The sequence below is a fragment of the Anguilla rostrata genome, chromosome 2, assembly GCF_018555375.3.
Source record: "Anguilla rostrata isolate EN2019 chromosome 2, ASM1855537v3, whole genome shotgun sequence".
NCBI classification, from domain to species: domain Eukaryota; kingdom Metazoa; phylum Chordata; class Actinopteri; order Anguilliformes; family Anguillidae; genus Anguilla; species Anguilla rostrata.
Window position 1 is genome coordinate 21,100,769 of NC_057934.1, and position 12,765 is coordinate 21,113,533.

Consider the following 12,765-nt stretch of genomic DNA (forward strand, 5'->3'; position numbering starts at 1 on the left):
AGCGAAGTGTCTGCCTAATTTGTTGTACTTGTGTAAACTATGCAAAGTTTAGTAGGCCACTCTGCAAAATCTAACAACCATGCTGTCCTTATAGTGTGTATAATGAGAATCTGACTACCTTCAAACGCAGACTAAAGACTCATCTCTTCAGGCTGCACCTCTCCCCACCCCTCCCTAGCCTATAGTTTAGCTCAATCTACCTAGTTAGGCTAATACGATCACGTTAGTTTTTATTTGGCAGGATTGTTTTTGTCTGATTCTGATTAAGCAAATGTGATTTTAGTGCTAGTTTGTACTTGGCAGGATTGTTGTTTGTTTGCTGAACAGGTTACTCTACAGGGTTGGAGTCCTGATCTATGTGGTCACATCTGGCACTACGATCTTTACTTCACTCTAGTGTGTTTCTTTTGCACCTCTGCACCTTGAACTAATGCACTTGTTGTACGTCGCTCTGGATAAGAGCGTCTGCTAAATGCCTGTAATGTAATGTAATGTAATAATCCACCAGGACTAAAATAGTTGCATTCCAGTCTCTTCTGAAGGACACTGGATTTTAAGTCTGTCTATTAATATGCAGATGTTCCTTAAATTGTACATTAAAAATGTTGCTTGGATGCACATCTACCATGTCCCAAACCATAAAAAATAACTCAAGCCAGTTGTAGAATGTTGACCTGCTAATTATTATTATTTTTATTCTTTTTATTTATTAAGTTGTATTTGTGTACAGCACTTCAATCAACGCCAGTTGTTTTAAATGTGCTTTATAAATAAAATGTACGTACTTACTTACAGTGTGTCAAGCCACTGTTGACTAACACAAGACCCTTTGATTTCAGTATCACCTACAACAGATACCCTTGCCAGGAGGAGAGTGAGAAATGACCACTGCACTTTATCCAGCAGGTGGCGCCACTCTATCACTTTTGCACCATGAATTTTCCTTCATATGTGCACTGCAGTCCAGCCAATGGTTGTTAATTTACTTGCTTAGTCCATCATTTATTCAGAGACCATAAAAAAAATAAAAATAAAAAATGTTAAAAGTTTTCAACTTTTGATCGCTCTGCTTATTTTTTCCAAACAGTATTATTACAATTATTTCAGCCTGAATTTAAATACATTTTTAAAACATGATTTTCCTATTAAAGATAAGGCTACACGCATAAATAAGGTTTCTGTCACTGTATAGCCCATTTTATGAAAGTACTTGATGATATAACTTCATTTGGTTTATGGCTGCATGAGGAAGTTTTCCTCACTACAGAAAGTCATAGCAGACATGTGGAGCCTGGGGTGTGTCGTCATCGAAATGATGACAAAGAAGGCATGGACAGACACATCCAACACTGATATTTTCCTTCTCATGTGCATAAACACAAACAAATACATGCACACACGCGCACACACACAAACATGCACACAAGGGCTTGATGTGATGCTTCCTATCATCTGGACTGAACCCCAACCATGCTACTGTCATGCCTTTTGGGGACACATAATTCACCTACATCCTTTTTCCATGCTTTTTACTCACAAAACTATGATAATAAAGCACTGTCATTCAAGGAATGTTGTGTAACTTTATTTATTTATTTATTTATCCTTTTGACTTCATATAAAATACCCTACCCTCATTTTGTCTTCAGGGTCAAAAATGCTCTATCCTCAACTTCACGGCAGTTAAAACCCCAGAAATTGATTTTTTTTTTTTAGTATGAACTTTGATTACTTTCCCTGGACTAACCCTACCAGAAGAAAGTTAAACATGGCCCTTTTTTTATATTTTACAAAATTTGTATTTTTTAAAATAGAATTTGTACCATCAGGGTACAAAAATTGACGATTGTAATGAATGATTGTTTTAACTATGAAGTTATGAAATCGTGAAAGTTAAATGCCCCACATCTATTATAGCAAAATAAAACAATTATGTGTGTTATGTAGTAAAAACGAGTGGTGTAAACTGAAGAAATACAGTCTCTCAGGACTGTAAAGATATTGTTGATTTATGATGAGCTGCATGTTGCTTCTCTGAAAACGTTTTATTTAGAGTTTAAAATTCAATGAAGAGACTTATTACAGAGGATCCATTGAGAGTGGTAATTTCTGACCCTATGAACACAAAGTGCATGCATAATATGAAGACAACACGAGAGTTAAAGAGGGATGTGCATGTCTAATTATGAATTTAAATGACATTACCTTGTCATTATATTGTCATTGTTCAATTGCAGAATTATTTCCATCAATTACTGATGAGTGAAGTAAATTTTAAAATGTTAATTTGTACAATACGTTATTTGTCACAGACCATGGACAATGGCCTGCATCATTGCAGTGAGCTATTGTTTCTGGACAGCACTCATATGCACTTTACATTATATTCATTCAGCAGATGCTTATCTACAGTGACTTACAATGAAAGAGACATAAGCACATCCATTAGTTACATTACAGGCATTTAGCAGACGCTCTTATCCAAGGCGACTTACACAACTTTTTACATAGCATTTACATCGTATCCATTTATACAGCTGGATATATACTGAAGCAATTTCGGTTAAGTACCTTGCTCAGGGGCAGTGTCTACCCGGAGCAATCGATACCTGCGACTTTGTTACAAGCGCAGTCTTACACTGTGCTTACAACTCAGTCCTAGTTACGTGACCGCTATCTCAACCAGCTTGTTGTCATCTTGAGCATCTCTAAATCAGCTTCACTCCAGCTGGACCAGATTCAGACCAGCTGGACCAGCTTAAAACTAGGCTGGAACCAAGCTGGAATTTACACCAGGATGAGCAACAGTGCCAGAATAGCCAAGCTCTAAATGTTAATCTGGAGCCATGATACAAATCAGATTCACAAACCTAGCATTTTGTAGCCTACTTTAGGCTTGAATCCCTAATCTTACAACATGTAAGAAACAGCCAGGAGCTGCAGTGAAACCATGAATCTAAATTCATAAAGACACACCAAAGAATATGGCTGCTGGATAGTTCCATTTAGGATAATTTTCTTTGAACATGTTTTGTTGGATTTTTAATGACTGGTGTCATACATCACCTATAATTGTCATAAAAAAATATCCAAAACCTTGCAGCTCTGCTTAAAGCAGGTTCATAAATCTGATTAGAGCCCTAAATTATAACTTAATGATGATCAGCTGGCAGAAAGCAGAATGGAAAAGAAAGATGATTGGTGCGCACCTTTTATGTAAGCCTTCACTCTCCCAAATACATGGCCATATAGTCGCAGCTGACCATTGTGAATCACACAAATGAGTGGTCACATTTATAATATCAAATGTGTATTTTTCTGTTTAAGAACCATTTTTCCCAGCCCATAGTGCGTTGAATTAATGCTGTTCAAAAAGAAAGGTTATTCCAGATTTCACCACTAGAGGGCAATGAGGCATTTTCTCCTTGTGAGATGGGTAGGCATGCTGGCCAGCTCTCGCCTTTTCAGGCCAGTAGAAGCGAGAGAAAAAATGGCCTAGCTAGCTTTTGTCCATCTCTTTGATTCCCTGCTCATTCCAGTTAGTAAGTACGCGTATATGTGTTCAAGATAATTACAGTGTGATTTAAACTGTGGGATTTTCCAGTATTCTGTTCTTTTTGATTGTTGTAAAAGTAGATAAACTTTCCCCACTCGTGTGAAGGGCGCTATTTTACCTCCGGTCACAAACACATAGGCCTACGGGTTAATGGCAGCTAGCCATTCAGTTTACCAACGTTGTACATTTTTCAGTGGTTCCCCTGTGATGTTATTTGCTTTCTATGGCTTCTGTCATAACTTTAAGATGTTTGTTAAGTGAAGCTGACAAAGTATTTTCCCGGTTTTAAGCCCATTAGCTTCATGTTCATAATAATCTAACTAGCCTACTCCCCCCTTTCAAATGTCTTGAAACAAGCACATTAAATGTTCCCGAATGAATGTGCTATATAAATATAATTTGACTGGGCATTTTTATTTAATCCAGGGGGACATTACTGTCTGCACCTTGTAAATCCCTCAAGAGCAGTCAGTTCAGGCACATTATCATCTCAGTATATGGGCATGAAGACTGAAGACAACAAGCCTGATCAGCCAGTTTGTTCCAGTTTTGAACAACATGGGGTGTGTTCTGTCCAAAGTTCAGCAAAACTAAAAGTGAAAGTATCTGAGAGGACAGAGTCTGTAAAATGGAGTCTTTGGTTCCCAAGGACGAGCTGTGTTGCTCTGTATGTCACGATATTTTTATAGAGCCTGTTATCCTGAAATGCAGCCACAGCTTCTGTAGAGAGTGTCTGAAGCAGTACTGGGAAGAGAAGAGCTCTCGGGAGTGTCCCATCTGCAGGAGAAAGGCCTCTAGGGAGGATCCTCCTATAAACCTGGCCTTAAGAAGCATTGTGGAGTCCTACTTAAAGCAGAAGACTGAGAGAGAAACTACTGACAAGAGTGATGCTCGCTGCAGTCTTCATGGGGAGAAACTTCTATTATTCTGTGAACATGACAAAGAGCCTCTTTGTGTCGTCTGTCAGACTTCAAAAAAACACAGAAACCACCCAGTCTGTCCAGTGGAAGAGGCCGTACTGGAGCTGAAGGTATTCCATTTTCAATATAATGTGTTTAATATTTTCAAGACACAAATAAATATGTGTAAAATGTCTCTGTGTAAAACATTCCGTTCTGACGGACGGCTGTGGTATGAGGTCTTGTAAATACAGTCAGTCTGGCCTCCACTTCCACTCGCAAAGGCAACAACAGGAACAAACCTGCTGATCCGGCAAAAGCAGGAAGAGGCAGTGCTGTATCTGAAAGTGTGTTTACAACCATTAAAACATCATGTATATTAGACTTTCAGTGTAGGGCTTTATGAATAAAATGCGAGCATGGATAATCTTGACAGTTGTGCTTGGGGGCCTTTTACAGAGAATATGGCTCCAAACATGAGCACTGAAATACGCAGAGCCATTTTAGAAATATATAGCAATGATATGTCAAATTAGAAGTACTGAAAGGACAAATGGAGATATCACACATGACCTTCAATATAATAAAGGTCACAACCTAATAAAACTGCTGTGAAATACTCTGTTATTTGCTTGGGGAGAGAACTGAGCAACAACCAGTAAGTAAAGAAATCCACAATGACTGGTGGAGACAAGAGCTATACATTTGCGCAAAAAATGATTGTACCAATATGTCAAATCAATTTTATAAGCACTTTAACATTTCTTACAGTCTACTATAAAATATATGAAATTACAACCCAGCAAAAGTTAGCCTATTTTTAAAATCTTATATGCTGTACAATTTGACTGGTTTAATTGTTTTGAAAATGCATCGCATAAAATGTTATGCTGTGTTATAAGTATAGGTATACTGTATGTTTCACTAATCTTTACTTAATTTGTAGCAGGGCTATTTTCCTGACTACTTCTCCCATGTTCTTAATAAGCTGTACTGACTTTCACTTGTATTGCAGCAGGGGTATTACTGTGCCATTTGTGTCTTTCTGGAAGTGATAACTGATTCATTTAACTCCAGGAGGAACTCAAGCCTGCACTTAATCTTATTAAAGAAAAACTGAAGAGGTTTACTGACGTGAAACAAGACTGTAAAAAAACAGCTGAACACATCAAGGTAAGGAAAGAAATTACAAATACTGTTTAGGTACACAAAAATAGAAAATAATTGTTTTTGTTTTATGTTCTTTTTGACAGGCATAACAAACACACTGGCTGCCACACTTAAATAATGAAAAATAGTTACACTATTCAAGTTTAAAATAGTGTGTTTGAATTGCAGAGTCAGGCCCAGCACACAGAGAGGCAGATAAAGGCAGAGTTTGAGAAGCTCCACCAGTTCCTGCGAGAGGAAGAGGAGGCCAGACTAGCTGCTCTGAGGGAGGAAGAGGAGCAGAAGAGTCAGATAATGAAGGAGAAGATAGAAAACATCAAAGGACACATCTCCACTCTTACAGACAAAATCACAGCTATAGAGAAGGCCATGGACACTGAAGACACCTCCTTTTTACAGGTAAGAGCTGGATTTACTGTAATTCAGTATGTTGGTTTTTTGTTTTTTTCACAATATTTGGCCGTGTTCCCTTACTCTGCACCAATGCAGCAGTAGCCTACTGTGACAGTGTCAAACTCAGGGTGCAGGTGTTCTTAGAGATTCATCAGCTCATTTTAAAATGTCATCACATATTTTGTTTATATATTTTTGAATTTGTGAAAAACTGATGTCACCAGAAAGTCAATATAAAACATCACCACTGCAGAATAGGACATGTTGTGTATAATTTACAGAAGGCCTCATTTTCCTGCATTCCTGCTGCAAGACGGATGAAACTGCCTGTTCACTCTCTAGATTTGCAGTCATTTGATTCAGAGTTGCTGAGAAATCTTCCAGCCACATGGTAGCAAAATTAATGGTCAACAAAACCTGCCCAGCATATTTATACACAACCGTGAGCATGCTGGGATGTTCATTGCTTAATTATCTCAGGAGTCACACCTGTGTGGAAGCTCCTGCTTTCAATATTCTTTGCATCCTTCATTTATTAAAGCGTTTCCTTTATTTTCACAGTTACCTGTACATTACAGTACCTTCATTCATATTTGCTTACTGTTAAAATTACATCACTTATTTGCATGGCTCTTGTTTTTCACTTACAACTTGTCTCTCATAATGATCTCTACTGAGTATGTCTATACATGTATACATCTTATCACAATTGTGCTGTTATGTGTTTTTCAGAGCTACAAGAACATCAAGGAAAGGTATGTAGACTCTGACCTATTTTCTAGTGTCTGTTTAAGTCTCTTCAAACCCTAAATCTGGGGCGACATAACTCAGGAGGTAAGAGCGGTTGTCTGGCAGTCGGAGGGTTGCCAGTTTGATCCCCTGCCCTGGGTGTATCGACATGTCCCTGAGCAAGACACCTAACCCCTAATTGCTCCCAACGAGCTGGTTGGTACCTTTCATGGCAGACTTTCACCGTTGGCGTGTGAATGTGTGTGTGTGAATGCGTGAATGAGAGGCATCAATTGTAAAGCGCTTTGGATAAAAGCGCTATATAAATACAGTCCATTTACCATTTAAAGCTTGAGTGACTCCTGCTTGTCATTACAGAGCCCAGTGCACACTGCAGGATCAAGAGCTGCTCTCAGGGGCACTGATAGATGTGGCCAAACACCTGGGCAACCTGAAGTTCAGAGTCTGGGAGAAGATGCTGGAGATGGTGCAGTACAGTGAGTATCTGGGGCAAAAGTTGAAATCACATTATTTGTGAACATTTAATGTAGGCATCAGACTCAAAAACCGAGCTGTATGGTGTGAAAGATAAACAGTACAGAGTCACCCAGTGTCAGTTCCCTTCAAGTTTAGGAAGATCCTGGTGCTGCATTGTACTGCTCTCAATTTAATATCAGAAAACAAGCAAGCATTAGTTAACATTAGTGAATTATTGCACTGTTTAAAACCAAATTAAAACTGTAGTTTGTAAGTTTGGAGAAAAGATTAAAAAATATTTAAAAAACATGCCATCCCCTCCCACCCCTCCCTCGGCTCTCCCTTCAAGCCCTTCCCTATAAGGCCTAATTCATATTAGGAACTATCAGCTGTGTGAATTGTGTGCATTGAATTTGCTATGATATGTGTTAATTTATTCATTTTCATGATGCAAACAGGTTTAGTATGTACAGCATAAATCGCTATGACTACCGTTTATTCAAATCCATAACAATGATATACACTGTCTGATGTATGTGGCCTAATCTGAATAGAGTATTTGAAATGTGTCTCTTCTCACAGCCTTTTAAATATCTTTCTTCTTGATCTTTCAGCTCCTGTGGTGCTGGACCCCAATACTGTACGTGCCACTGTCTCTCTCTCTGATGATCTGACCACTGTGAGACACACAGGTACAGAGCAGAAATATCCTGCCAACCCAGAGAGGTTTAGCAACTGTGTGAGTGTGCTGGGATCTGAGGGGTTTACCTCAGGGAAACACAGCTGGGAGGTGAAGGTTGGGAATAAACCTGAGTGGGATATAGGAGTGGTGAAAGAGTCCATCACTAGGAAGGGAAATATAACAGACAGCCCAACGACAGGATTCTGGGTCTTAACGCTGAGGAATGGTGATGATTACCATGCAGCTGGAGTTACTGTCCTCACACTGAAGAGGAGACCCCAGAGCATCTGAGTGCAGCTGGACTATGACAGGGGGAAGGTGTCCTTCCTCAACCCCAGTGACATGTCACTCATTTACACTTTTAAAGACACATTTACTGAGAGAGTGTTCCCGTACTTCTCTCCATATTTGAAAGGAGATAAGAATGAAGGACCCCTGCAAATATGCCCAGTGACAGTTTCTGTAAAAGTGACGTCAAACCAGTGAACCAGTATTTGTTTTTAAAAAATAGATGGTTTACTTTTAAGGAATGTTTGTTGTTTCTAATCTTCTTCAGCATACCTTACCTGGTTGCTGACTTGGGTACTCTGGAGTTGACTTGCTGGAGATGTGAATTGACCAAAGGGAGCTGGTTTTTGGCCTACCAAAACCAAATGGAAGGCAGACACACACAGAGCAATAACAGTGGCCATTTGGTTAATGTAATCAGCCTCAGTATGCATGAATAATGATTTGGGACAGACCAGAGAAAGTGCAAAGGGGGATGTTTTAATAGTCTGTCAGAAAAGAGCAGACATGCATACAGAGGTAACAGTTACCATTTGATTTCCTGCAACCTCATTTCTAGATTTTGTTCTGGAAAAGGGGTACAAAGCTGGTGCATGAACAACACTGTATTGTAACTTACCTGCGTTGCTTTTACCTTGTTCTTTCATTCTGTAGAGGATACTCTTTTTGCTTGTTAATATAAATTGGTATTGATCTAAACTTTTGAACTGCAAATATTACTTCATACGTAAAGAGTACTGTAGAGGAAATTCATTTAATAATTATGATGAATGAATTTAGTATGTTTTGGGTTTTGCTTTGATCTGAATAACAAGACAAAACATTTAATGTACTGTTTATACATAAATCAAATGTGCTTTTTGTCAGTTTTTATTCGTTTTCCATTGTAATAGAATAAAACAAATTGGTGTACAATCAGTCTTGGTAACATAAAAACAGATAAATAAAAAACATTAAAATAATCTTTAAAAAAAAAAAAATACGGATGCACTCTTCTGGTTAAATCAAATTATTTTATATATGATTGATTTCATTCTTGGCTATATGGGTTTATATTGCAGTGTACAAGCTTGAAATGCATCATGAGCTCTTGTTAGTTTCTGTCAGGATTCTGTTGTCTTCCCCCTTGTTGTTCTCTGTTGGGCCGCCAGATGGCGGTACCTCTTTTGTGTTCTGTTAATTGTCTTATTGGTTCTAATTATCTAATTATTAGTCGTGTTTTGTCTCGTGTTCCCCTCCCTCTCTGTGGCTTGATTGCTCATCGTGCCCTCCTGTGTCTCGTCTGCGTCTTTCTATTTAAGTCTCCCTCTCCCCAGATTCAGGCGCTGGAATCTTTTGGTTTGTTCCCTGTCTGTTACCTGTCTGCGATGTCCTGATTACATTACATTACAGGCATTTGGCAGACGCTCTTATCCAGAGCGACGTACAACAAAGTGTATAACCATAACCAGGAACAAGTATGACGAAAACCCTAGAGAGAAGTACCGGTCCAAGTACAGGGAACAACCGCATAGTTCAACTTGGACCCTGATGGTTAAACTGATTAACACTAACAACGAGAACGGCAACAACGCAATCTATGGAAAAATAAAAATAAAAATACAATTAGTCGTTAAGACAGGCGCATCAACTAAGTCACCTATGAAACAGCTGCCTAGTTACAACCCTAAGTTTAGTCATTTACAGGGAGGAAGGGAGGGGTGGGGAGAGGTGCAGCCTGAAGAGGTGGGTCTTCAGTCGTCGTTTGAAATGGGTCACAGTCTCAGCTGTTCTGACCTCCACAGGGAGGTCATTCCACCATCGTGGGGCCAGAACAGACAGGAGACGTGTTCTGGAAGTGCAGGTGCGAAGAGGGGGAGGTGCTAGGCGTCCTGAGGTAGCAGAACGGAGGGATCTGGCTGGCATGTAGGGTTTGAATATCTTGTGAAGGTATGCTGGGACTGATCCCTTGACTGCCTGGTATGCTAGGACCAATGTTTTGAATTTGATGCGAGCTATAACAGGCAGCCAGTGGAGGGTAGTGAGCAGGGGAGTTACGTGGGAGTGTCTGGGGAGGTTGAAGACCAGACGAGCCGCAGCATTCTGAATGAGCTGCAGGGGTCTGGTGGCAGATGCCGGTAGTCCAGCCAGAAGAGAGTTGCAGTAGTCCAGGCGGGATAGAACCATTGCTTGGACCAGGAGCTGGGTTGAGTAGGTGGTGAGAAAGGGGCGGATTCTGCGGATATTGTACAGGAAGAATCTGCACGCCCGGCTTACCGCTGCAATGTTGTTGGAGAGGGACAGCCTGTTGTCCATCATCACTCCGAGATTCTTGGCGCAGGGTGATGTCACTACGGTGTCCCCTAAGGAAATGATTACCCGTTGCTTGCCTGCCTGCCCTGTTTTCCCTCGTTTTTGGGTTTTTGTATTTTTGTCTTGTTAGTTTTTGAGGATTTTTGTTGTTTGTAAGATTCGCCCTGCGAGGCTCTTTGTTCCCTGTTTCTGTTCATTAAAGTCTTTTGTTTTCCCCATTTTGGACTTTCGGTTTTTACTCTGCGTTTGGGTCCATTCCCGCACCCAGCCTGATCGTTTCATACTATCAGTCTCCTGTGCTCTTTCCTGGTTTTAGTTTGCAGATGTAGTGAATAATCAGTTCAGCTGTTCATGTTTTGGGTTTTGTTTTTATCTAGATCATAGGACTAAACATTTCATATAATGTATATACATAAAGCAGATGTGCTGTTTTTATCAGATTTTATTCATTTTTCCATTGCATTTGAAAAAACAAGTTGCTGTACAATCAGTCCTGGTATCATAAAAAAACATATGTAAAATAAAATTTTAAAACTAATTTAACAAAAAAATGCAGATGCACTCTTCTGGCTAAATCAAATATCGGATTGATTTCATTCCTGGGTGGATAAGGCAGTGTACAAGCTTGAAATGTTTGCGTATCATGAGCTCTAGTCAGATTGATTGCATCAGTCTCCTGAGCTCTTTCCTGGTTTTAGTTTGCAGATGTAGTGAATAATCAGTTCAGCCTGTCAGCTCCATGCTGTAGGATTTACATCAGAGCCTTCAGTAGCCTCACCTTCCATTGGTCTCTCATTCCCTTTCATTGACTGACAATTATTACATGACAGATACTGTTTTAGAATAGCCAACCATACTTACATAAATGATTTACACAGTTTAACTGATTTTACACAATGATTTTTTGTACAAGGTAATACCAATCAAAATATGTATTCAAACACAACCCCACATTTCTCCCAATAATTTCAGAATTGTCCATTATTCTACTGTTGTGGTTCACTGAAACATGAATAAAATGAATGTAGTTTTACAAATCAATACTAGTAAAAATACAACACAACCTAGTTAATTAACCCTCTAAAACCTCATATCTCCAACGTCCCTCATGATGGTCATAACCCCACTCCTGAATATTTGATAATAATATTAATAAATGGTCAATTATGATTAATTGACATATTCATCAGAAGGGCAAGCCACACTGTAAAAAATTGTTTCACTATTTCTTTTTAGTTTTGAGCATAATTTAGATTTTTAAATTTTGTTGTGAAGTTATGCCAGTGAACATTTATTTGTTCAGAAAAACTACATTTTATTATAAAAGCTTAATTCATTTCTTTATGGTTTTCTAATAATTAAATTAAAGTTTTGTTAATAAAACAAATCACATTGTTTTCATGTTAGTTTGCATAACAATCAAAAAATTTTAAATAGTTAAGCTTGAGTGCCTTGAAATTTTGAGTGTTTTAAATGTTTTGACACTGTGTAATCTAAAAGAAAACAAATGTATAACAGTCACAAAATAATCGGGTGAAAAATATGTTGGCAGTTTTGCCCAGAAATTTGTTCAGTTGTTTTATATTTTATGGGAAACCAATGTTTCACTTATTTTGTCTATCCCTGTATGTTTTAGTACTGACAAAGAGGCCAGTCAACAGTCATTGCTTTCATTTTTTTATATAATGGAATGTTTTAATGATGTTACAAAACTAATAATAAAAGTACTATTTCAAGAATACTATTTCAGGATTACAGTTTTGTTGCAGGGTACCAATGTGTTGCCTCACAGCAAGAAGTTACTGTGTTCAAATCACGGCTGCATGTCTGCCAATCCTACGCATGTGGAGATGGGTTCCAGGCCCAAACAACCCCAACTGGGAGTCAGCAGTATATGGGAAAGAGGGATGGAAGGAATTTAGCCATGCCTTGTTTATCTTTTACATTGACACAGTGTAAAATTATTAGTTTTATGAACGTGGTCATTTGTTTTTGTATTTGAATGGAGTAATAAAATATAGTTAACAAAACTGGAGATATTCTGTCAGCCAAATAACACAATATGAAATGCATAATATTTTTGGTCGCTGTGCCATCGTAAAAACTTTGTGGATTACAAATTCTAAAAAGATTTATAAATTGTAATCCACAGAACGGTGAACCTTGAAAGTTGAGGAAACTTAAAACTGCTATTGTAATCAGTTCCTAAAAATGTTTTTTTTTTTTCATAGTGCCTATAACTGTGGCTTCCATTAGACCCCACCCACAGTATCTCCTCC

At 38.6% G+C, this 12,765-nt stretch overlaps 1 protein-coding gene across 1 annotated transcript; it reads left to right on the forward strand.

Annotated features, from left to right (window-relative positions):
• The first annotated feature begins 3,420 nt into the window (after window positions 1-3,420).
• On the forward strand, window positions 3,421-8,325 carry LOC135247572 (E3 ubiquitin-protein ligase TRIM35-like). Its single transcript, XM_064321156.1, has 7 exons — window positions 3,421-3,542; window positions 3,983-4,586; window positions 5,533-5,628; window positions 5,794-6,024; window positions 6,751-6,773; window positions 7,126-7,244; window positions 7,839-8,325. The coding sequence occupies exons 2-7, from the start codon at window positions 4,185-4,187 to the stop codon at window positions 8,195-8,197; spliced, it is 1,230 nt and encodes a 409-aa protein (XP_064177226.1). The 5' UTR covers window positions 3,421-3,542; window positions 3,983-4,184; the 3' UTR covers window positions 8,198-8,325.
• The last annotated feature ends 4,440 nt before the right edge of the window (window positions 8,326-12,765 follow it).